Consider the following 27,719-nt stretch of genomic DNA (forward strand, 5'->3'; position numbering starts at 1 on the left):
GATGGACAAGATAAACGTAATCTATAGGATCGACATTTTATTTTCGTAATATTTTTTAGACGCAATAAGTAAAATCAACTAAAGTATTTTTATCAGGAAGCGATAGTGGTTGTTAACAAATAAATATATCTGTACAGGGATACAGATATTTTAACTGATTACGTATATTGCTGCTTCTGCCCTGTTGAGAGTTTTACGAATCCCGTCTACAACATAGAGCGAATTTAGACGGGGACGAAGCAACATCTCTGTTTTGCAGAAGTCCTCAAAAATCCGTCAAGACTGTACTGAGACGGATTTTTAGTAGTTTTGTGAAGTTTAAAAGTTTTAATTATCAAAGTCGAATTTTATTTGTATGCAATTACGTGGCTAAAGGTGCTAAAATACAAAAGGCTAAAATACAAAAAGTTGAATTTATTGTTATTCTATAAATTCCACATGTAAAATTTAGTCGATTAAACGTTTTAATTGTATGAAAATTATTCAATTCTTCGCTAGTTTGAAACTTTCATGTTAAAAATAAAATATGAATTTAATGATTTATTAATAAAATAATAATAAACAGGAATATTTATTAACATTTCAAAGAAAAGTATAATGATATTAGAAATAGAGACTTGTTTGTACATGTAAAATGTTTAGTGAATGGCATTTATGTGACAGAACCTTAGACAAGGAAAAAGAGGGGACGCCGGGACGCGTAATCGTATAGAATTGACTAAAGCCGGCACCAGAAAGGTTGCCAGGCCATAAAGTGGAGAACTTGTTTGTTATTTTCTTCGACATTTTGGACTGCTGTGGCGGTAATACAAATTACTGTGTATTTATTTTTGGGTAAAAATAAACTAAGAATAGGTAGAACTAGATATTTTGTTTATCAACAAACAGTAATTAAATTTAGATGAACAATTTCTTGTTTTTATTGCATCAAAATAGACTTTGTTATTTTTGTCTAGGCACCTGTTGCACTGAATTTTGATCTAAAAATAGGAATTCAGAAATGTTTATATTTATCGGTGAATATAAAACGAGTTGGTTCATATTAAAATTCCTGTAAATTGGAAAACTAGTTTGTTATTTACTACGACATTCAGGACTAAAAGTTATTGTGTTTTTATTTTTGGTTAAAAATTCTATTTAAAATTAAAATATCGAAAAATAATTAATCACCTGTCAAATTCACGTCGGACATTGTAGCTAGTTTTAAGGCCCGTTTTCACACTACGTCTTATTGTACGTTTTGTGGGTCATATAAAACGTACGACAAAATGTACGTTTTGTCCAGTGTATACACACTACGTTTTTCCTTCCGTTTTCTACCTCATTTCTAATTCAGAGTCTTGAGTTGTGTGAAGTTTGTTTAGTGTTTTTGTTTATTATGGAGGAAACACGGCTACTTTCTTTTATTTTTTCAACTATAAAGATACTACGACTGAGGAAAAAGGGGATGAAGAGGGAAAAGACAAGATGATCAAGAGAGTGGGCTTCTAAAAAGAAGCCATTATTCCCACGTCTCGTTACTAAAAGAGGCGAACCAGATGACTGGCGCAATTATTTGCGAATGGACACCATATAAGACACCTCATGAGAAAAGCCATTACACCCCATGAAAGACTCACAGCAACTCTCAGATATCTTACAACAGGACGCAGCGTCAAGGACTTGGAGTTCACAATTATAATATCCAAACCAGCGTTAAGCCAAATAATTCCTGAAACCTGTAATGCAATCTACTTGGTTTTAAAACATAACTACTTAAAAACTTTTATACAATTCAATAAGTTCCCCAAGAAAATCATAGGTGCATTGCCGCAAATCTGACATTATTGGGCTTTTTTTTGGGGAAAAAATGAAACGAACTGCAGTGGAACTAATCGTCAAATACGCCAAGATCGGACGACTTGTCTGAACATGTATTTTCACGTAACGTTTTATCCTATCAGTTCTCGCAAAACTATGCTTCTCCCATCATTTCACGTCCAACGACAAGACGTACGTTTTGCTGTTTACATGCCACGTTTTATTGTATAGGATTTGTCCTATCCAACAAAACGTACAATAAGACGTAGCGTGAAAACCGGCTAGACAAGGAAAGAGAGGTGTAATCGTATGGAAATGACTGAAGCCAGCTCCAGAATTGACCGGCACCAGAAAGGTTGCCATGTCATATTTTATTTCTTCACTAGATTGATAATAATGGATATATATAAATAAATAAGTTTTTTTCAAAATTTATAATCGAATACTGATATTATGATCATTTTTGGAACATGATTTTATCATTATATATTTTTTAGTAGATCGATAAAGTGTTTCAGTAAATTGAAGTTGAAATCAGTAGATCTGCTGAAAAATCAGTAGACCTGGTAATTCTGCAAGAGGTAGTAATGGGCAACGTACAGGCAGCAAAACATGGCGGCCACATCGAAACTGGCTTCACTTTTGGAAAGTACGTTACCTGTCCTCTCTCTTTCCTTGTCTAAGGACAGAATCTTTAAAATATAAAAGAAAATCAAGTGAGGAAAAAATAGGGGTCGTCCAGGTTGTCAAGTTGTCAGAAAAATATGATAAAAATAGAAACGTTATAAAAATTTCAGAATCAATTTAAAATCAGAGAATAATCTAAAATCATACAGTTGGAGATGTGTAAAATGGACCCAATTTAAAGCTGCTGCAATAAAATTTATAAATTTTGAAATACTGATGCGAAATTATTGACTGTAATTATAAAAAGGGTTATATTATTGTAAAGACCAAACTTTAAATTGCAGAGTAACATAATCATATCAATACATTGTGTTAAGCTTTGTACAAGGCTGATTATAATATAGACAACATTTTTTTTATGTAAAGAGCGTCTATATTATTCATTTTAGGGTTAATAAAATTTGTAAGTGTGTAAAATAAATAAAATCTGTTTTGACATTTAAAAATATTCATTGTCTAAAGTTTCTAAGTTTCTAAAGTTATACTGCTCCAGACATAGCACATTGTGTGTCCTGAATTTACCCATGTTTCGTCTAAATAATCAATTTTTAATTTGGTTTACCGAAATTTGTTTATGGATTTCAAGAAATTTCGTCTCCACAAAATGTCCTCGTCTAGATATAACAAAGCACTATTTCTGCCCCTCCGTACGTATTTAAAATCAAGTGATTCGAGAAAATTATAAAATGTAGTGATTTTAAAATTCGGCAAGTTTCCGTCCTCGTTAACAGTTAAAAGATCTTTATATAGTGAGTATTTCGTTAAAAAAAATTGGTGCACAATTCGTATCATCAATTTTGTATAATATAGTTTTTCTGGGTATAGCCTTTTTCGGAAAATAAAAATGTTCCGGTATTTTTCTGCTCTTTAACAATTCTCTACACAGAACCTTCACCTACTCCACAAGAAGAAGCTCTCAGCTCTCTGCTTCACTACTTCCGATACCAAAGCTTTCGGATGCGATTCTATTGTCGATGTAAACATTATAAATGACACTTTTTTCCGCACAACTAAAAAAACGTATTCTTGATCGCTTTTTTGGAGTAACTTCCTCCGTAGAATCTATAGAACTGGACATTTTAAATAACAAATTTGTACAAAAACCTTGAAAAGGTAAAATAAAACTATAAAACTACTACATATACTTTAAATTACCATTCGGACTATCGACTATCGCTTCTCGATAAAATATTATATATCAGAAATAATTGTATCAGAGTCGAAACTTTTGGTGGAAATAGCTAAGCTAGCCAAGCTAGCGAAACTTTTGGGTGAAATGCAAAAAATTATTAATAATTTTCGTTTTCTAAATTAGAAAAGAATTATTGGTTGAATTGAATCCTTTTATTATTTGGTAATTTATTACATTAATCCTGAATATACTTAGGGAAATCATTAAAATTATGAATGACGAGTAGGAGGAATGTGAAGGCGGGCTTGTACATAAACTGAGCTTGCAATTTTCTAGATCGTTGAATTTATTTCGATACACAAGGGAAGAATTGATTAGGACGTAGGTGTGGCTGAATTCCAGGCTTTGGATTAAAAAGACTAGCACCATTGATTGAATAACCCAATTTGGGTTATTCAATCAACGCTAGCACGCAATTATTACATTTATTTGAGGCTACAGATTTACGTCACAGCAACAAAAAGTAGAAAGAAAAACTATCGTTAGAAGATCTAAGGCAAAACTATTGGTTACTATTATATTTTTTCGGTGGTATATCTGATAAATGATCGTATCTGCTTTTGTCTATTAGATGGAATGTTTTTTTTATATTTTTTATTTATTTATTTCCATTCTTAATATATCCATTCGTCTTCTTTGATAACTCTATCTCTCATTATGTGCCGTATATTTTCTTCCCAGGCAACTGAAGGCCTTCCCCTTCTTCTTCTTTGTTGTGGTATGTAATTTAAAGCTTTCTTTGGCCATCTATCTTCATTCACTCGCTTCACGTGACCATACCACACTAGTTGTCTAGTTTCAATTCTGTCTACACTGGAAGTATTTGTCCTCCTTTTAATACCCTCATTTATGATATGATCTTTTTTGGATACACCACACGCTCTTCTAAGAACATCCATTTCTACTAATTCTATTCTTTTTCTATCTTTTTTTCGTGATCTGCCAGACTTCTGCCCCATAAGTCATAATAGGCTCTACCAAGGTTCGATAGATTGTCAATTTCGTTTCTTGTCTAATATCTTTAGACCATAGTAGAGAGTTTAGAATGTTTACCGCTTTTTTTCCCTGCTGCGTTCTGTTTTCGATGTCTCTTTTGGTAGTGCCTTCTTTAGATATTATAGATCCGAGATATTTATATTCATTGCATGTTTTTGAATTTTTTATGTCTAACTCTGGATCTTCTTCATCATCTCCTATTTTAAGATACTCTGTCTTGGACATATTCATATTGATAGCGTATGTTCGGATATTTCTTCCATTTCGATCTCTTGGAATTTACATCTATCCTCTGTTAGCAGGACCTCATAATGATGTTTCCACTGTTTCAGATCTATTAACTGTAAGTTAGATTTTTACTTTTCTTCCCTCCGGAGAGACTTTATCACCTTCCACGCTTGCCCAACTTTTGTTCCACCCATATACCTATCCACCTCTCCACATTTTCGATCCCACTTCATTTTTGCTTTTCACTTCTTCTCTTTTTACATCTCGATTTAATTTTTTATATATCTTGTAATCTTCCTCCTTTCACGTTGACATCCATTTCTGATAAGCAGTTTTCTTCTTGTTTACTAACGTTTCCATATTCTCTTACCACCATTCTTGATTTTTTGTTTCATGTTTGTCTTTATACCCCAAAGCTTCACTTGTAGTAGCACTTTTCTCGATCCACATTTTGTAATTTTGTGGCCAGTCGAAATTTGTAAAGAAATTTCGTTGAATGTTCTTTTAAGCTTTCTATAGGTTATATTTTCTAAGGTTATATTTAGGGGATGTTACTTCTTGTCCCTTTTCTATATTCTGTGCTCGGGTGTTATTGTTTTTGCGATAGTTAACTATCACGTTGGCCATAAGTAAACGATGGTCGGATCCACATTCTGATTCAGGGTATACTCTTACGTAAGTTTGACGTTATATTACATAGTCGATTATCGAACGCAGATTCCTAGTAGGTTGTATCCATGTAAATTTGTGGATGTCTCTATGTTGAAAAAACCCATTCATAATTTTGAGAGATATTGTTTCACAAAAATCTCTAAGACGCATTCCGTTGCCATTGGTTATTTATACCCCATATCTTTCTACGACTCTGTTATTTTGTGCGGTTTAATTCTCCTAGTATAAAGATTTCACAGTTTTTTTTTAACTTCAGAGAGTATTTCATTCATCTTGTAGAAATCGTCTTTACTTTAAAGACAAACACATTTTACAGACAAAAATGTAATAACAAGTATGAAATTTACATGCACACATATAGAAATATATATACAGACACACATATATATGTAGATAAAGACATCTATATCTCGGTGTGTCTATGCCAGATATACCCACTAAGATATAGTGGTTGAAGTAGGTAGAAAGCAAGATTTGATGGGTTTGGTATTGGTGTTGAAGATATCTATGTTGCTATTTTTTAAAAATATATTGCACTGCCTTATCTTGCTGTTTGTGGGCGAGCAATCTGTCTCACAAATACAAAACAGCCCTCGATGACTTAACCTTAAGTTAATCTTAGGTACAAAGAATTTTATGTAGTTAATGAACAATAAATCTTTATATTTTAAGTTATTCACGACAACATATACAAACAGCATTGCTGGCATTCTCCGTCTCTGTTCTAGTGTTACAAATTTAAAAGTTTCAATCATACTTCTGTTAGACACCAAATAAGGATAACAGTTATATTTTCTATTAAATAGTTATTAGTTATAAACTACAGAATCATACTCGAGGTGTGGTCTAACCAAAAAGTTGTATAATTTAATTATGCTATCTATCATCTTAAAATGTTTTGTGTTTCTAATTATAAACGCTAATATCATTAAAGCTTTATTAGTAATGATGTGATAATGTTCATTGCAGCGCAAGTTTTGTTGAAAATTTACACCAAGATCTTTAAACAGTGACTTTCTTGGCAATTCTCTATTATTTATATCATAAGTCATTTTTATAAAGTTTATAAAGCTGATTATACGTTAACTTTTACACTCCGCTGACTTATAAGGAATTGAACATACAAATATCCATTAAAAAATGTCTCCTTCCATAGTTTAATAATATAAAGGGCGAGTTTGAATTTTGACTAATATTTGACCAATATAAACGTTTTATAAAAAGACAGAAGACTTTTATGCGCTGTAGTTGTAGCGAAATCCAGCGTTTTGTCTTTGATGATACAGTTCACTGTTGTTTACAGTCTACATATGATAATTCTAATAAAACATTTGTATACTTATTTTGACTGTGCAGAGATTGAGATGTAGCTTCTTTAAAGCACAGTTCCTCCGGCACATCCGTGACGTTATTGAAGATTTTAAAACATTTTCCTTAATTTTTATCCACTGTTAACCGACTCTATATTTGTTTTTTGTAATTAAAGCTAAAATAAATATAAATCTACATAAAACATTATCTAAATTACATATAATATTTCCACCAAGATCATTATCTAGCGAGCTTGATCACTTCGGAACACCAAAACACCAATTTTCCAGCACCGACATGTCCTATTTCGTCGGAGCTTTTGGCCCGTGGCCAGAAACGCGATAGGAATGTCTGATAATACAATAGAATAACGAATTTATCGACCTTGATGGGGGCTGTAGGAAAGTGCTAGCCGTTGCGGACTGGCACATCATAAAAGAGCTTCGTGGAACACGCCAATCATAAATGTAAAAATTGAATGAAATTAAAAAGTATTATGAAATAGGTTTGGGCGGTACGAGGAAATTCAACTTATAAAATTGACTATCACAACGTTAAGTTCAAATTGCAAAAAGTGTTGATTGTTTGAGTAAAGAAGCTCAATAATTCTGAATTTCTAAGGCCTATTTGGTGGTTAATGAACAGATTCATACAGTGGGTTTATTAACATTTTAAAATTTTAAGCAAATTATACGTTAACTTTGTATATATATATATATATATATATATATATATATATATATATATATATATATATATATATTTGGGCTTCGTCAGAACTATCCAAAATGTTGACACCGTTATGGTATTTTCGGAACGAGAGTACAACACACTATGTGTGGTAAATGAGAAGTTTTATCTCTAGATCCCAATCTCATCTCAATAATTCGTTGTTGTCTCTCCTTTATCCGACATTCTCTTTTTTTAAACATCCGTAAGTATCTTTCGCTCCCATCTATCTAATTTTAGCCCCACGTTCAACCTCCTACTTCATATTGTTATTAAATACAAATTCGACAGACCAAACAAGAAATTTATATACTAAAAGCTGTGGAATATCAAAGTCGAAGTGTCATCCAAAAATTATTAAAAATCATCTAAAGCAATGATAGTTATTGAAAAAATAAAGCAATATCCAACTCTTGTAAACAAACATATTCTTAAAACGAAGTGATACTTTAAAAAATTTACATTTTCTATAAAGAAGGTAAAAGAATATGTTCAATATTCAGTTGCCTCATAAAAGTATCGATCCCTGGAAGAACTTCTTTAGCCCGTTTTCGTAGTGTACTCCAGGCGCCGCACTAGCGGGAGTATATGTCTCATCATACACATCAGATCACGAATCTGCTGACCTTGTTAAAGAGGGCCGAGCATTACGAAACTGCGAGTATCGCAAAAAATGGGAATATAATGTCAAGGTTGCTAGAAAACTTTTGGATTTTATGCCACAGATAAATCATCGTGTAGTTTCTCGCCCACTTTGGTAAACAACATTCCGCTAGAAAAAGGGGCAGTGAATCTTTAGCTTTTAGATGGACTGACGAGAAAGTTGTTTATGCAATGTGAGTAAACAGTTTTTTAAATGTTTAATTAACAATCGATTAAAACGGAGGGGAAAATGATTAACGAGCATCTACAATCTAATATTTAGAATATGGGAAGCAGAAAAATTTCCCGATGATTGGAAGAAGGCAGAATTGTATCAATATTTACGAATGGAGAAGTAATAGACTGTAATAACTAAAGCAAAAATGTGAAAGATCGTAACTAATTTCGGTGAAAAACAGGGTCAGAGGTCTGAGGCACCTGCCACCCGCCACTCAGGAAAAAATCATTCGCTCTCACAAAATATGAAAATGAGAAGAAGCGTAAATTTGACTTCGAAAACATCAAAATTTTAAAAACTGAACAAAACACAAGGAAGAGGGAGATATACGAATCAATACAAATAAAAAGAAATACCAACGCAATCAATGACAAAAAAGATAAACAGAACCTAAATAAAATAATATATTTCAATTTGATTTAAATAATAATAAATATAACACCATAAAAGTCTTTTAAAGTCATAACATATTTCCACTTTACCTTTTTCTAAAACAGTGGTTCTCAACCTGGGGGGCGCGCCTATCTCTGGGGGGGGGGGTAGTGAGAGAATTTCAGGGGAGGCGTGAGGGTACAAAGAACAAAAAATAAAAAAATATATATTTTGTTAAAAAACAAAATATTTTGTATTTCGTGTTTTTATTTTGTTTAGAAATATTTCTTTATTTAAACGTGATATCGTTTTACTCGAACACACAACTTGAGTTAAACACGACAGTCTTGTGTATGGCAACATCGTAGGAGCGCAAAGTATATTTACCAACACTGTATTGCAAGCACTCCTGGCTCCAGTTCAGTGACTCCGTCTCACGCGTCAGTCTCAGTCGACAGCGCCTGTGTGCTCTTTGTAGCAATCAGTGTAATCGTTATTTAATATATTTAATAACAGAGTGATTGTTTGTGAATTATTTAATAGTGTTGTGTAACAGCTTTGAAAATGGCTAAGTCACTTCCAAAGAAAAGATTGTATTCAGACGATTATATCAAGTATAGTTTTACCTTTATGGAGAAAAATGGCAGTCATTTACCTCAGTGTGTCAACTGCCATGCTGTTCTTAGTAATGATGCAATGCGCTCCGGACGTTTGAAACGGCATCTAATTACAAACCATTCTTCTTTGAAAGATAAAGGCCCAGAATTTTTTATTGCCAAAAAAGCAGCCTAAAACGTATGAAACTTGACTCTACTGCAAATTTTCGTGTTGAAAATGAGAAAGCTGTGGAAGCATCATACAAAATAGCATGTAATAGTTAAAGACAAGAAACCACATACTATTGGTGAGTCACTAATTAAACCTTGTTTACTTACTGCTTGTAATACCGTACTTAGTGAAGGCAGTTGTAAGAAAGTAGAATAAACTTCTCTCTCAAACGACACAGTAAAACGTAGAATTGATGACATGGCTCTGGATTTGAAAATCAACTATTGCAAAAATTAAAAGGTAGCTATTCCACTTTACCTCACTTTCTCCTACCTCTGTTTCGTTTTCGATGCACCACCCTGTATATAAAAAAACTAAGTGTAGTACGGTCGAAGCATTCACAAAGGTATTTTCTGTATCTGGATGTAATTCGGCCGCCGCCCGTGAGGTGGAGCGAAGGTTCTTCGCCTCCATCCTCGACCTTGTGGTTATTGTGTGTGCTTGTACCATACTCCACGTGAAGTTCACCGGTGGCTCTGTAGTCCTCGAAGGCCCACCAACAATTTAGAATACTTTAACAGTTCGATGGTTCTCACTTGACAGTGGTTTATTTTCTTACATGTATTGAACATGAGTATTCTAATTGCGGTGTACGCCCTGGACTTCACAGAGATTCGACGTGAGTTCGAGCACACACTCCACGAGGTGTATAAGAACACCGTCGGAGTGGCGACTTCGACCTTGCTGCTACGCCTTGCACGTTACTTGCCTCGGAAACAATCTTATGTCTTATAAAGACGTTGATTATTCAGCTCGGTCATCGAGTGAGGAACGATTCTAAGTTCACCTGGGATTTATTCACTCCTAAACGTCGGTGGACCAGTCAAACACTGTGCCAGTTCGGCAAGATCTGAGATAGGTATAAGGTACACTGTCTTTCCTATCTCAAAGATCGATGCCTAACCAGGTAGGGATGTTCACTCCTAGCTGATATTTTCTTTCGTGATGTGACAAGTTTACTATTAAACTTTTCTTCACCTCGACAAAAGAATGGCCAATAGTCGATACTATGATCCCTATACCTTCCTGTAGGCCTGAATAATGTCGTAGCCACGCGGCTTCGTATTTATTTAAACACTAAAAAGCTTTTGGAATCGTCTTCGAAGTCTTCTTAAATCGAAGAAATGTTCACTCAGGTAATAACAAATAGCAGAATTGTAGAAAAGGCACTCGGCCAACAAGGTCTACCAGGGGCTTATGGTGTAAAGTGACGAGCTCCCAATCGAAAGATGTGCTGCTTTTTTATACACTTTGTGTTTGCAATTTAGCAGCGATCTTGCACCGGGAGGCCAATAACAAAGCAGTTAATAAAACTGTATGTTATTGGCCGGCCTTAGTGAAAATCTGCGTCGAGATTGGTTGCTTCTGGCGACATAAGAAATTAACATGGAAGTAAACACTGGCAAAAGCAAATCAATGGTAATGGTAATTGAATACACCAAGAACAACATTCTTAGTCTATTGCCATGCACAAGATACGGAAAAGAAAAATCAGATAAACAACACATAATTATAATAAGAAAAAAAATCACTGTATTTTATTATGCATCTAAAAAATTGCTAATATTTGTAAAAGATAATTTTACATAAATGTAGTTCGCTTGAGGCGCAGTGAAAATTCATTTTGTAATTTCTGCATCCACAGCACGTTGCTAGGATTAATCGAGCATTTATACCACTTTTCGGACCGACATTTTCAATAAATCAATGCTTACTTTTTCTAACCAAACAGAATAATTAAAAAATTTTCACATTTATCGAACTTCCCCACGTACGGTACACCCGGTAACGGGTCACGAGGCTGTAACAATTATTCGGAGAGAACGTGAGCTGCACCACCGGGTTTTAATTATGCCGGGCGGTGTGGAGCTTAAGCCTTTTTGTTTGTTTGGTTTAAAAATAGATTAACTGGCCAATATAGGGGATATATACGGATATGACTTTTCAAAAAAAAGTTTAAAATAAATAGTAACTTAACAAAAAACTTGAAAAACATTGAATAATCAAGATCAAAATTTTTTAGTCTATTACACAAGCATACATTTTTTTTTTCATGAAAAAGTGTTTCAAATTTAATAGGTATCTTATAGTAACGAGATCACGAGTCTGTACTTACTTAGTTTTGTTCCACCACGTCAGGGTTTCAAGGAAAGTGTATAAAAATTTTCATAGATACTGCCAAAAATACTGAAAAAATATTTATTGAAACTATATTTAATAGAAAATTAAACTGCGAAATTGATTTTTTTATAACACAAAAACAATACAGTAGGTATAATCTATGTTAGACAATCGTTAGTTTTTTTGAATAAAATCATTATCTTTTTCAGTGAAACTGCGTTTTGTAGTTTTCTTTTTGTAGATTTTTGTGAGCGAGTTCCTCTTTTAGGTCCTGCAACCATCATTCTAATATCCCATCTTCCTTGGTAACGTCTCTCCAGCTCCTTTATGTCTTGATGGAATTTCCTTCCCTGTTTCTCGATGGCAGCTCCAATAATAGTTATAACATGGGAATCCCGAAAATAAAGTTTGACGCTCATATTGTATCCCAATTTTCGACCAAGTTGGCTACAATTTTTTTGAAGTTTAAAGAATAGTTTTTTTCCAAGGAAACCTTCTATGACTTTTACGAAAGAACTTGATGCTTCAGATTCATCCTGGGTCATTGTATTTTAGAACAAGCCATCCGATTTTTAAGGTTCGAATTTGAGGGCCTACAAAAATTCCTTCTTAAGTTTAGTTTAAGACAGTGCTGGAAATTTATCGCACAGGTATTTAAAGCAGTCACCTTGTCTATTTATAACTTTAAAAAACTAAAATCCACAAGGAAACTAAGTTTTTGTAGCTGGCGGTATACCATGTATCACAAAAAATTTATTTAAAAATCATTTATAAAAGGTATATAATTAAAACACCCAATCGGGCTACATCACAGAACGTTTTCGGAATTTATATTCCACCATAAAGTGTGTGTATTATACGTGTTTTAATTATTTACCTTTTATAAAGAATTTTTAAATAAATTGTTTTTAAGAAACTAGTTCATCAATCCTAACTTTATGTGAACGGGCGTCAAAAGAACTAATTTTGGGTCAACTAACCTACCACAGTGCACATTTTTTGTCTCGGTACGAGTTTTTCTTTGAGTAGTCATTCTTTCTTTACGTATTGTAAACGTAACTTACACAAAAACATGGATATTTTGTGAATCCAGACTGCAGACCCAAAAGCATTTATATTATTTAACGTTCCCCACAAAGCTGCCAACAATATTCGCTATACTTTATTTTATTTATTAACAGCTCGAGGTTCTCATATGTTTCTTTGGAATGCACAGAGTGAGCAACAAGCACTAAGGCATAAGTATTACCATTGTGCAACAAGACACCCTCCAGACTTCTCTTAAAAGAATTAATAAATATCCGCCATAATGTAGAATCGTAATTGTCAACTTCCTATCTCATGACTACTTCAGGAATATTATTACAATCCACCAGTGAACCCTCTTAATAGAAATATTCCGCAAACTCTTGATCACTATGCCTATACTACGAAAATGTGGTTCCTGGAGCCAACAGATTTTTATCTTTCAGTCGTGATCCTAAGATTTTTGTAGCGTCCTTCGATAGTTTTCGATATAAAAATAATTTAAGTACAATTACGATGGGACTACAATTAGCAGAAAAAAATATACAATACAAATATAAGACCCAGTCGAAACAACAGCAGAAGACGAGCTAATAGAATTTTACAACAGATTACAAAATGATCTAGAGGAAGCTAAAGAAGAATACGAAACAAAGATCATAACAGAAAGATGAGAAAATATGGATAAGAAACCATAAACAGAAATGGAATAAGGATGATCGAATTCTACAGGAGAAATGAATCAATGATTGGAACATCTATTGAATCCAACGAATAGAAGATAACTGCATGTTTAAGCAGGAAAACAATGCTAAAGTTTCAATAGATTTATATAGTACCAAAAATTATAATGTGAAGAAACCTAAAGAAACCTCGAAAAAAAGTAGAAAATATTCAAAAGAAAAATAACTGACAAGGCGGAAGAAGTATGTTGAATAAACAATAAAAACATTAATAAAGGAAAAGCAAATTGCCTGGAAGAAATGCAACCAAACTTCTATAAAAATCGATAATAAGGAATCTATTACAAAGAGAAACATAGCAAAAGGAAAAGTCAAATAAAAAGAAAGCTGGAAAAAAGTTGGTAGTTGCTTAAGAGAACGAAACAAAATAGAAACATTAGAATTTGGAAACAACAATATACATATATATTTGAAATCGAACTGGCAGAAGAATAGTTATAGGAAGATAAAGTAGTGGAAAGCCTATTGGAGATAACAAGAGAGGAATTTGAGGAAGACATAAGTAGAATCAAAACAGTGAAAAAATCACACAACCGACTTCTATTAGTTACTTTCGAGCAGGGAAGATGTATGTTCCCTCCATGTTAAATCTTATAACATGGACCCAGTGTCATAAATATATAATAATTCACGATGATTTTCATGTAAGAAAAGGGTTTCTGCATCTGTTTACGTAGTTAGTTTCAACTACTTTTATGTAGTCAGAGTGGACCAATCACAGCGAACATTGGCCCCTGGCTGGCCAATAACAAAGGGTTTTGCTATTTCGGATTCTGTCGAAGACACAGCATTCCACTAGACCACCGACGGTTAGGAGTAAATAAAAGCACGGGTGGACTTAGAATTACTCCCCAATCATTGGCCAAGCAGAAGTAACACTTCCACGCCAAACCATTCGGTAGAAATAAATAAAGGTCCTTACGGAACTTAAAATTATTTCACAAGAGGTGGCGGTACGGAGTGAGCCCTTCGATATCAACCGTGATTGCGGGATAAATAAAAGACCCGAAGAGACTTACAATTACTCCGCAATTCAGGGGCAATCGAAGAGTCAACATTCTGCCGGCGTTCCTATACCTCGAGGAGTGTGAACTTGGCTACACGCTGAGGCTTGAAAGGCCGGCGTCTCTGTGAGATTCAAGGCATCCATCGTGCATAGAATACTAACCAATAATTCATGTAAGATAAATATATATACGATTCACGTAAGAAATTCGAAAAGTTAAAGTATTCTACACTGCCGGTGGCACCTTGCTGACGACAGAGCGTCTCGCTGAGTGGAAGTCACGGACGTATAACTCCGCGAGCAAGAGGATGGAAGCGAAAAACATTCGTTCCTTCTCCAGAGCGGCGGTCGGAAACCATCCGGAAAAATAAGTCGGAGAATGAACCGACGCTTTTCACTAATGATGGCCCGATTGGACCGAAAACGTATTGAAGATTTGAAATCATTTTTGATAAAATTTTTAAATTATTTTAATAAATAATATACCATTATAAGAAGTTATTACTTTTATGTTAAGTCTTTTTTTTAAAATCATATTTCCATTGTTTATTAACACGCGTGACCCTTTCGGTCACGCTTTTTTAGTGTAATGAAATATATTTTGTTAATAATTCCAAACTATTCCCACTTATGGTACTCTTTTGTAAGGTAATGACTTTTGGTAGGAATATTAGCATATTTTTTAATAAAATAGGGCCCGTTTTTGATGTTGTCAATTGACAAAATTGTGACTAACTGTAATATTTACTTAAACGAAGTTAAAATTCTTGTGTCGTCAATTGACGACACAGTGACTGAAAGGGTTAAGAGCTGAAAATTGAACATATTATAAATGAAAATGTAGATTTTATAATCCAATTTATAGACCACATCTAAAAAAAAGGTGTAAAAAGTTATAGCCCATTAAAGTTATCGTACTCGTAAATTACCTCCACGATAAAGTAGAGGGAAGAACTTTCCGAGCTGCGATTTTTTTGAAAGTAACTTCAAATTGAAGCGTGCGGGAAAAATTGCACAATATGACCTTCTATGGTACGCAAAACATATATTTTCTTAAACTGGGGTAGCTTTAGAAAATAATAGGAACTGGTTATGTTTAGCTCCCGTAAAAATCGAAAAATCCCGGAAAATAAATAAATTTTTTCTATAAACAGTTTATTATTATTTTATAAGAAATATTTAAATTTTAATAACTTATGTATATTTTTTTATATATAAACATAATTTTAATTTAAAAATTCATATTCCGAATGTGTTTATTTAAATTAAAATAGAAAACGACTTATTTTTTAAAAATCTTTAACACTCTTTGAATAAATGGTTCCAAAATAAATTTTGGAACTAATCTTTTTGTACTTTACAAGAATAATTAAGAATCAATATTATATATTTATACGAATAATATACTATTGTAGATAAATAAAGGCAGAGAAGAAGAAGAAGAAAATCTGTCTATTGCATAAATACCATTTGTCATTTTATAATATGTTAAAGTACTTACGACTGGGAAATTTGAAGACGTTGAAATGAAGAAAGAGGCATATTTGTTTTGACCAATGAAAAGGAAGGAAACTTATTGATGAAGGGGGTGTTAAGCCAAAAGAGTTTTTGGAATAAAAGAAAACGACAGTGAGTGTAGAGACAGTGTAAGGAGTTGATTTCCGATAGCTGAAAGGAGCAGTTTTGTGTTTAAGAAAAAAAAAACAGAAAAAAGTGTCGGTCTTCGTAAACCATAAGCCTTGAAGGCATCCGTAAAAGTAACAAGTACAAAGTTATATTTTTTGAAAAGTTAAAATTAAATTGAGTGATAAGTGATAGCAGTTGTAAGTACTCACATAATAGTATCCGACATCGTAAATAAAAATTGTTCCAATGTATTCAGATATACCTCTATATTTCTTTCTGACAATATTCTCTATTGCGAGGACTTCTGTTTCATCGACGCATAAAGACTCCAGTGTATTTTGACAGGAACTTTTACATAAACAATTTCGTAATATTTTTAAATTATTTCTTGCAACCATAATTCATTATTGTATCTATACTGGGTAATGTTCTCTTTTAAAATAACTTGCGGTATTTTTATTATGCCTTTTTATATTTAATTACTTACTCTTTTCATAGATTGTTTGTTTTTTGCAATTTATGCTGTCATTAAAATTTGTGTTTATTTCTTTGGTAGAAACATTTTTTTATTTTTGAATTTTATTTATCCATGAATTTCCTCTGAGTATTGGTTTTGCATTTCTGTGATTGAATGACGTAAAACCCTGAGATTATTGACCAATTTGAGCTAGCCCAAAAAAATTTTTGTTTCATTAATTATTAATTCAAAATAAATAAATATATATATATATATATATATATATATATATATAATAAAAGTATATTTTTTTATAAACAAATACATAAAGAATTATATATTTTTTAAGAAATAATAGAAATTTAATTGTTTTATGAAAAAATTTAACTAATTGATTTGTTCGATTTTTAGAGGAAAATAGCGGGGATTTTTTATTTTGTCAAGCTACCGCAATGTAAAAAAATTAAGTTTCTGCGTGTTATTGAAACCGATGTATTGCAAATTTTTTCAGCGGGCCCCAATAATTTGAAGTTCCATTCTTAAAAAAACGGAGCTCTGACCGGCGGTATTTTACGAATACCATCACTTTAATGGGTTATCTCTTTTTACTACTTTATAATATATGCTATCTATAAAATGGTTCATAGAACTTAGATCTTTCGTTTATAATCTGTTTAATTTTCAGCTCTTAATCTTAATAAATAATGACATAAATATGAATAGTGACATACAAAAAATCTCAAAATTATTATAAATGTTTATAAGGTAAAAAGTCAGTCCTTTTTCAAACGGTTTTTTTAATAATAATTTTGATAAAATGTTGAAATTTTTTTAATATATTTTAAAATTGAAGCCTCAAAGAATCGATTGCGATCTGTTAAATACATATAGAGTCACTGATTAGACAAGTACAATTGTCTAAATAATTGCTCTCTATGGTAAACAAAATGAATAGCTTACAAATTTAGTTAATAACTCAATAATTGCCATAATTTCAAGTAGCTATATTACATGTTATTATGCAAAAAACAAAATTATTAACATTTATAAATTACTGCAAAAATAATAATAAAAATAAAATATTCTTCGCAATTATCTCAGGCAATTTTTTATATATTTTAATTTAGAAACCCTCAAAAGCCAAATTAGCTCTAAATCTTGAAAGATTTGTCATCAGCTCTCTCGCATATACTTTTTAGAACCTTCAAAAACCTGTATAAGAATTTTTCAGCTTTTTTTCTTTACTGGCTTATAACAACTAGTTAAGATGGTACGGTCACATGTACAGAATGATTGACAGTAGACTGGTCAAAATCATAGAAAGGAAAAAGAACAAGAAATAGAACGAAAGATAGATCCAGTAAAATATGTACCAAATAAGTATTCGAAATGGGCAACAACAGAGGAAGAACCAGGAGAAATGAAATAATTGACTAATAGTTCACCGAAAAAACAGTTAAGAAAACCCAACATTACGGCTCCTAGGGAAAATAATGTATTACTAAAAAGCAGAAGAAGAAGAAGAAGAAGAGTAAAGTATTATTTCTGTAAAAGACCAAAAATAATAACAGGCAAATTTGTTTTTAGTACATTAAAAAAATGCTCAGAATAGTATGAATGATGAAATAATTCAGTTAACATACACTGGTGCCATGATTAAATTAATAACTTTTCTGGAAATACTAAAAGTAGCAGATTTAGATTATTTTATGTTTATATTATAATAGTTTTCAATCATTATCGAAAAACAAATAAACTGTAAGCAGTTTTATTGAAAAGTATTAAATTTTACCTAAATTAACAGACAAATATTATCATCTTGACGACGGTACAATATAAATAATTAAAATAAAATCGTTGAATACAGATTTTTTAATGAAAATTCACCAGAATACTAAATTATCTGAATATTAACAGGACATTATAATTGATAAATGAGTTCATTGTAATATTTTAGTGGATTTTAGCTAGTTTTTCTTTTCTCCGTGAGTTACATAATGCCTAACGCCTGTACCTGTGGTTGCCACATAAACATCCAGTCAGCTCGAACTCTCTCAGCTGATGCGAATAACACTCACCTATTTTGGACAGGCTGGCACAAAAAATCCATAAAGCAATGATGAACGGCGTTTCGACTCTCTGAAAAGAGACTGAAATGATGGGATATCTGGTCACCTCCTTTTTATCCGGCGTTTTCTGGGTAACGTGCCCAGTAATAACCTCCTCCTGCGTATTGTCCTTAACATCTTCCACCGGTACGAGGTTCGTTCTATGGCCGGAGGGAGTCGGAATGGCCCTATACAAACTGCTGAAGTCATATGAGTTAGTGTCAAGGTTAGCCGAGGGCTGTTTGTGGTTGTCGGCAGCATGATTCGGCGGTTTGGCAAAGCAGTGTCTGTTTCCGATCAACAACAACAATAACAACACAGTCAACAACACGTAGCCTGTCTTGCATGCCCGCCTCGACAGATTCACGCCGTGTTCCAGCGAATACATCACATATGGTCTAACTACGCGGAAGGACTGCCATAGGGCAGTCTGTTGCAGGTACTGTGCACCTGACGAGACTGGGTTGAAGATTAGGGCGGCTGATACAGTCGATCGCGAGCGTCGGGACGCCGACGCGCCACTGCTATGGACGCCTGCGCTGAGAGGGTTGCGGCTGTCGAGAGTTCGCTCTTGTAAGGGTTGAAAGCACTGAATATAATCCAATCAAACCGGTTAAATTATGTATACCTTTAAATCACTTCCTGTTCATACATTTAGACATTTAGAAAATTACACATTTCTATTTTATAAGAAATTTTTACTTTCTACACCGTTTTCTAATGCGAAGTTGTATTTTATTTAATTGCAGTGCTATTTATTCCATGTTTCGCGCAATGCATAATAAAAACAATTTACCCAAATAGCAACTTTCTGCACACTTCTAGACGTATTTAATAATAAGATATTACTATTTTCTTGTATTAATAAACACAAGGATAATGCGGAGTGATATTCGCCGCAATAAGCGCATCAAGGAGCTCTAAGATGCTCTAAGTAAGAACGGCAAACATTCCATCAGAAATAAAAGGATTTTATAATGATTATTATTAAAATTAGTACTAGGGCCGCTCCCAATACGGGATTGAAACATGAAATTATCATAATAAGCATTTAATAAGCACTTTCGTTCAGCTTCTAGATTATTATATCTTTCGATAAAATAATTAGACGATTTTTATAATCATAATATGACAACTGTTAATTGTACTCACATACGACATAACATAAACATTGTGGGGTGATCCTATAATAAAGGAGGATATTATAGTCTCCCACGCTATTTTGAACATAAAAATACAAAAGAATAATAATTTAATTCTGAAATATCGAATTGAGACGTCGAATTCGTTCAGATCTTCTTAATTGCAGATGTTCAGATAAAAGCGGCTTCAGCAGTAGGTTCATAAATGGGTACTAGTTGATTATCAGGATCATCAGGTTCTATAATTAGATATACATTTTCGTTGATAGGGATTGAATGTAAATTAACTGGAGGAACTGAATGTTGGATAGACAGCAGAAGATAGTAGGGTATGTTCTTGGTATTGTGACTGATAACGAATTACTTCTGGTTCGTTTATAAAGGTTACATGAATAAGTTATTTATGAAATATATTAAGTCACCCATTTCCAGAAATTGATATTTTGACAGAAAACCAATGTTTACACATAGGCGCATCATTTGCTGAGGAAACATATTAAGTACTAATACATGTTCCTCACTAACAGATCGTATATCATTCAGTTAATTTATAAGATATCAAGTCGCCGACTTAATATGTTTCACAAATAAACGTTCATCTACCAATTTGACAAAATATATACAACCTCTAACCTAACTTTTGTTTGTTTGTCCTCTGTCGTTGCTAAAGCATTATTGTTGCTTTACGTTCGTATTTTAGTAACAAAAATGAGGTATAGTGACAGTGTTAAACGGAAGAAGAGAAAAAGTGTACTATACACTGACGACTATAAAGTCAACAGAATTAAAATGCAATACTTTCTGCAGCAGAGTATGTTAATTGCAAAGGCAATATAGTACGTGCAAGAAAACTGAAAACCCGTTCAGGTAAACAGTTATAATTAATATACATAGGCAAGTTATGTTAAATTAGGTTGCTGCAAGATGAAATGCTGGGTTAAAATTACGGAAGAATGGCGTCAGGACATTTTGAAGAAAATATATTCCTTCAAGATCAGCGAACAAGATATTTACCTACAAGGTCTAATCGAGGCCATACCTATAAAAAATCGAAGACCAAGAAAATTAAAGAACAAGAGGAAAAGGTCATTTAAAGATAGAACCTGTTCATTTGTTTATAACGTTCAATTGGGAAAAGTAAAAAACTTTTGGGAAAAACTCCTGAAGATAAGAGAGGGCAGCAGAATACCAGGAATTCCAACCAACACTGTTGCTCAAATAATGAATCACATTCAATGTTTTCCCTTAAAAAAGCCATTATTCTACGCAAAAAGTCGAATATCTTTGTTCAACCCTGAACATAAAAATTATGTACGATCTTTTTAAAACTAGGTACCCTGACACAAAAGTATTCTATTACAAAATTTTTAAAGAGAGGTTTAACTACCGCTTTGGACGGCCACAAGTCGACACGTGCTGTGAATGTAAAAGACTAACGTTAGGACTAAAAACACAACACATAACGATATTGCAAAACATGTTGCTGCTGCCGAATTGCTTGTTCACAAAAGACGAAGTAACAAATTTTACAAATCTATCAGGGATACAACAGAACTATGTAAAGCGAGTAAGGACACATCACTTTGTTCAACATTCGACTATATGCAGAATATTTCACTTCCATGCATTCCTATCCAGGAAATGTACTATTTTAGGCAATTATCCGTGCTTACATTCTCAATTCATAATGTTGGTGATGAAACTGCTATGTTTTACCTATACCATGAAGGCCTTGCTAAGAAAGTTCCAAATTCCTATTGGATTACTTGAATATTTATTTTTTTAGCGTTTAAAATTTGTATATGTACAGTGACAACTGTGCAGGATAAAACAAAAATCATTCGATGATACGTTTTCTCTTGGCATTGACAGATATGGGCCGATTAAAATTTTTTTTCTATAGATTGCCTTTAAGAGGTCATTTATTCCTCCCGAATAATAGAGACTTTGGTCTGGTTAAGTGTGTATTACATCGGACAGATCGCTATTACACTGCCAAAGAAGTCATGGAACTAATACTAGGTCCTGGAAAGAAACATAAATTTTTAGTTAATTTAGTTGATACTACAGACATTCTTGATTTTCAAAAATAGTGGCCCGCTCTCTGCAAAAAAGTTGCCAATTCTAATAAATGTATTTCTAACAAAGTACAAAGCATTTTAAAAATTCAGAATACAACAAATTTGTATTTGACTCAACAACAAAAGGTCTGTTTTTAATTTAGTAATTAAAGTAATTTTAGTGGTAGGGCTATAAGGAGTACGTTTACTTTAAAAAAATCCAGGGCAGTATGATGTTCAACTACCTACTACGCAAGCTTATCAATCGAAGTGTCCCATTTTGAAATAGAAGGTAAGCAATTTAAAGAAGACACTTCAGTACCTACCGGGCACAAAGAATTTTATACAGAATATGTTACAAGACTGGCCAACTCGCCAATATAGAATAGTTTCTTACATCATCACATCTAATTTAAGTTTATAAAAGCACATAAATGTTGTTTGGCAATAGTTTCTTATTATTTTTCACGTTTAATAGCTTATTTTTATGTTTTATTAAATTATTAAATATTAAATCAATTGATCAAAATCGGATTAAACATTTATACAATCCAATCAACATTTACTGGTGAATTATTAATATGGTGAAGTTTAATAATATAAATATAAATGACATAACAACAAAAGTAAAATACATTTAATAAGAATACACTGATAAAAACATCAATATGTGGAACAGTTTTCTGACTGATTTTATAACAAAATAACTAATATATATATGTTTTGCAAAAATTATAAATATAGGTAATAACCAAACATTCAAATGATAATTGGTGGCAAAAGACTAAAACTATAAACTAACAGGACTATTTTAGGTTAATGTTGTTGTAGAGAACAAGGTTTGTAGTCAGTACAAGAAACAAAGAAATACGAAATCAAATATAATAAATACCAAGCAGTGAAAATTACTGGTATAATATTTTAAGCTCCATAGATTACTTATTTGTTTCTACTAATTATGCAACCAGTTATACACATCTTCTAACATTTTGTTGTCCACCCATAAAAACTAGACTAAGGGATAGCGCATTCGCCACAATTTAGACTGTCAAACTCATTTATGCGGCCCGTAATGTTATCTAGGAGGCGCTTTATCAAACTGATAAAAATTCGTTTCGATCTCCAAGATCTTAACTTTTTGGATATATTTGTTTTAATTTAAGGTTAAGACTTTTTATCTATAAAGTTTGATATAATTGTATTTTTTTGCATGCAAAATGGAGCTATTACTCTACAAATAAAGAAGTTTTACATACAACAAAAAGGGAGACTACTTGACAAAAAACTTAAAATATTGAAAGTCACAAAAAATGTTCAATACTCTTATCTCCTTTCTGTATAAGGTTAAACAAAGGTGACCTGCAGAAATAATCTATGTTAAGGAGAATGAACAAAAAGTAGAACATAGTAAAGACAAGGATATCGAAGAACTTTACGATCATATTGAACAAGTACCTACTGAAATATGTTAAAATCCATAAAATACTTATTATAATGAATGATTTCAATGCCAAAGTAGACGAAGGGAAATGCGAAGATTTGATTGGGAAACATGGACTTGGCGAGCGCACTAAAAGAGAAGAAAGCTTCCACTAAGAAAATGCAGAGGGTAAAATGGTAAGATGTTTCAGAAATGCTGTTGGAATATTATCAGGTCCGGGACTAGAATCCTTCAGGTTCAGAACAAATAAATAATTTATGTGTTAGAAAGAGATAGGATGGTTTAAGGAATTATTTTAAAGTTCAAATGGATGAATGGAGTTTTCCATTCGCCGAACGTTTTGTTCGGCGAATTCTTAAGCTTTAAGAAAATTGGCTGTATAAGTACTGTTGATTCGATGAGTGGCCGGCGATGATTGATAAACCCGTGAAATTGTGAAGTATGTAAACCAGATATTTTTCTAACTTTATTCCAGATATCAGAGAGAGGGGTATTGCTATTAATTTCCGATACTTACTTATTCTATGAAAAATTTTTAGCAGTTAGCTGTGCCCTTGCTTTTACCATTTTAAATTTTACTTTTTTTTTATTCTCCACTTAGATATAAATATGGGACCTGATAAGGAAAAATTATGGTTTCTAATACGAATTGGGAAATGGTCACTACCATATGAATAGGCTAGAGCCTCCCAATTGAGGCAATGAGCCAAATTTGTGTCGCAAAGAGTTAAATCGATGCATGAGGAATACCCTATTGAAATATTTAATCTTGTGGGGCTACGATCATTAGGAAAATTTACATTGCTAAGTTGATCGAAGATATCAGCAATACTTATGTGTTCTGGCAGATGTGTGATCTTACCCCCATATTATGTTGTGAGCATTAAAGTCGCCTAGAATTATACGAGGACGTGACAGTTGCTCTAATAACCTACAAAGGCTATCAGAATTTACTTATATATCACAAGGAAGGTAATAATTGAAAATAGACACTAAACTGACAGCGACAGCCTCCAAATCACTAACTATTGGAATTTGCACCGCCTCGCTAGATTTGTTTACTAGTGTCGCTACACCACCGTTTGCACGACTTGCATCTGTACGGTCTTTGCGAAAACAAGTGAAAGGTTCAGAATTTTACAATTTATTGGTCTTTAAGTTTGTCTCCAGTAAACAAGCCTGTTTGCAGGAGCCGATGGCAAAAACTAACAATGTTCCACTGAAGAATCAGTTGAATGTTCTTAACAGATTCGGAGTTGGAGGATACTGAACGATTGTCTACAGAGGAGTCACTGTCCAAGTCAGATATATCTTTCCCTAAATGGTTAAGTGGTTTCTTTTGAAGTTTTGTAAACTTGGTTTTTGTTGAGCCTTGGAGATTATCAACCATTAAGGACAATTGGTGGTAATTTAAAACGAAAGGTGGTGTATGATTATCTATAAAATTTTCAAGAGTTTTGCATGTAGATAGATCGTTGGAAGATTTTGGTTTTGTAAACGGATTTTGTGATAAAAGTGCTGAATCTGTAGAAGGAGAAATGATCTCACCAAAACTGCGTTTTATGAAGGTACTTGCATTGGCGCAATTATTATCAGAGTTAGCACTTAGATGCTGTGGCTTTAATACACTCGCGATCATAAAATCCGGGTCACCTTGAAAATCACCGATATTTCATTTTTAACGAGCTTAATCGTAAATAATAATAACACAAATACAAACTAATGCATTTTTCTGAGAATCGTTGCGGTTTCCTTTATAAGAAAGAATTCCAATAGTGTCGATTTCGCGGTAAAGTGCACACTTCCCAAAATGAACGCTACCTGTAACTCCGCGTGTTTTAAATGTCTCGTTTGTGCTTCGACTTTCTGTTCAAATGCAACGGACAAACGTTTATTATTGCCACCATTAGTGTTTATTAGTACCATTATTAGTGTTTATTTTTTGACAAAAATGCCTTTGACTGTTGAAACGGCACAAATTGTTGCACTTGTGGAAGACGGTCACACTCAACGGAAAGTCACAAGAACTGTTGGCCTAAGCCTTTCTACGGTTCAACGTGTGCTTCAACGCTTTCAGGAGGCAAGTTTGCTAACCAGGCGACCTGGCTCTGGACGAATGAGAACGACGACGGCACTAGATGACCGTTTCCTTGTGTTTCAGTCTTTACGAAACCGGACCTCAACAGCGGTTATGCATCAAAATCGTCTAGAGGAAGTACGAAATCGCAATTTTAGTGTTGCAACAGTCAGAAGAAGACTTCGTTCTTCTTGACTATCTTCTCGGGTAATGTCTAGAGGACCGCCACTTCGCCGGATGCCTCGAGTTGCACGACTAGCTTTTGCTTAACAATACGCGCATTGGGAAATTAACGATTGTAGCAAAGTGTTATTCTCAGATGAATCCCGTTTCTGCCTAACTGGATCCGATGGACGTGTAAGAGTTTGGAGGAGAACCGGTGAATGATTTTCACAAGCTTGCATTGCTCCAAGAATGCCATTTGGTGGAGGCTCGGCCATGGCTTGGGGAGGTATATCTTTCGACTTTCACACAGAATTACCCTTCATCGAAAATGGGTCACTAACTGCACGAAGGTACATTACGGAGATTCCGGAAGAACATGTTATGCCCAACATGGCAGGGCTTGGAGAAAACGCCGTTTTTATGCAGGACAACGTGCGATTGCACGTTACCAGGATCAGTATGTAATGCTTGGACGAAGTTAGAATTACGAGGGTAGCCTGGCCAGCTAGGTCTCCGGACCCGAATCCCATCGAACATCTCTGGGACGATTTGAAAAAACGTATTCAAACCCATACACCTCCTCCTAACAACGCACAGGAGCTTAAGGATCTGTTAGTGAGAGAGTGGAATAACATACCACAACATGTAATCCGGAGAAAAATTGAGAGTATGCCCCGTCGTCTGCAAGAGGTTATTAGAGCAAGAGGAGGCAATACACGATATTGATCATTGAAATTTCACTGATTTTTTACCACGTTCTGTATTTTCCATATTTTTTCGTATGTATGTTTTATCAACAATTTGACTTATTTTCTGTTTTTTTCAATAAATACAATAAAAAACCATTTTTTTTCTTTCAAAACAAACATCGATGACAAATAAAAAATACATTAGCCAAAAGAAAGATTATTACTGCACCAGAGGCAAAAATATTTAAGAAACTTGAAATTTTCAAGATGACCCGGATTTTATGATCGCGAGTGTACATTAGTTGGAAGTACTGAACCAAACTCACAAGTAGTGACAGAAGTCGAGTTTGAGTTTTACTTTTAAGATTGGCTATTTTACTTAATAAATAAAAAACTGTTAACTACTATAACGCCATGGACGGACTCCCAAGAAAGTATTACAAGGATAAAATAGTTACTTTTCTACTAAACCTAAGAATTTATTATGATTTAGTCTATTTATGGGATTTTCGAGTATAATAAATAAATTTGGAAGAAGACCTATGGGAAAATAAGGACCCCTAGAGACTAGCGCTAGGACTAGAAATCGGAAGGCGATGTATGAACCGAGAGCCTAGTCATTCATTTGTTTGAAATGCATTTGTTATTTGTGTCATTAGTTATTTGTGGTGAAGTACCTTTAATTCTGCGGATCTTGTTCCATACTTCACATAAAGGGATATCATAGAGTATTGCGTACATGTAGTGTGTCCAGGACTTTAATACGTTTAATAATTTTGATTATGTATTTCGCCTTAGTTTTCTTATGTGTGCTAATTTTTTAATACGTTAAATGCATATTTGCTCAGTTTCAGTGCTTTTTAGCATTCTTCTTTCCAACATGGAGGAATTTGTTTACGGTTCGACTTGCTTGACTTACCTATAGTCTCTTATGCAGCTTTTATCATCACTATAGTGAATTTCTAATCTGCATTTTCAATTCTCCACTTTTCTAGAACGAACCTTTCAATATTTTTAAACTATAATTATATAGTTTTTCATTGCTATAGGCCAGTGATCACTATCATAAGTATGATGTAGTAATTTCCAGTTTAAATTTGGAGCTGGCGAGACTTCACATATAGAGAGAATTTGCAATGCAGTTATTTAATTGTTGGAATAATTCAAGATATCAGTTTAGAAGTTACATGACAAAATATTTGAAAACCTCATTTCACGCATACATATACTACTACGTGTATTTCATGTTGCCTGCCACTTGGCTCCACACTAAACAGTTTTGCATTCTTCTTAGGACGTGTATATTGTACTGCCTACATCTTGACGTTAATTGTGAGTAAAGAAAAAACATAATAATGTTGGA

At 33.4% G+C, this 27,719-nt stretch overlaps 1 protein-coding gene across 9 annotated transcripts in view; it reads right to left on the reverse strand.

Moving 5' to 3' along the window:
- Nucleotides 1-19,251, reverse strand: part of Nhe2 (Na[+]/H[+] hydrogen exchanger 2) — a 78,877-nt gene extending 59,626 nt beyond the window's left edge. For all 9 annotated transcript variants that reach the window (XM_072522002.1, XM_072522000.1, XM_072522001.1 and 6 more), the window contains exon 1: nt 18,753-19,251. In XM_072522002.1, coding sequence (XP_072378103.1) covers nt 18,753-19,170 — 418 coding nt within the window. In that variant the 5' untranslated portion in view covers nt 19,171-19,251. The remainder of the gene's footprint in view (nt 1-18,752) is intronic.
- Between the last annotated feature and the right edge of the window lie 8,468 nt (nt 19,252-27,719).

This window comes from Diabrotica undecimpunctata, chromosome 2 (genome assembly GCF_040954645.1).
Source record: "Diabrotica undecimpunctata isolate CICGRU chromosome 2, icDiaUnde3, whole genome shotgun sequence".
NCBI lineage: Eukaryota > Metazoa > Arthropoda > Insecta > Coleoptera > Chrysomelidae > Diabrotica > Diabrotica undecimpunctata.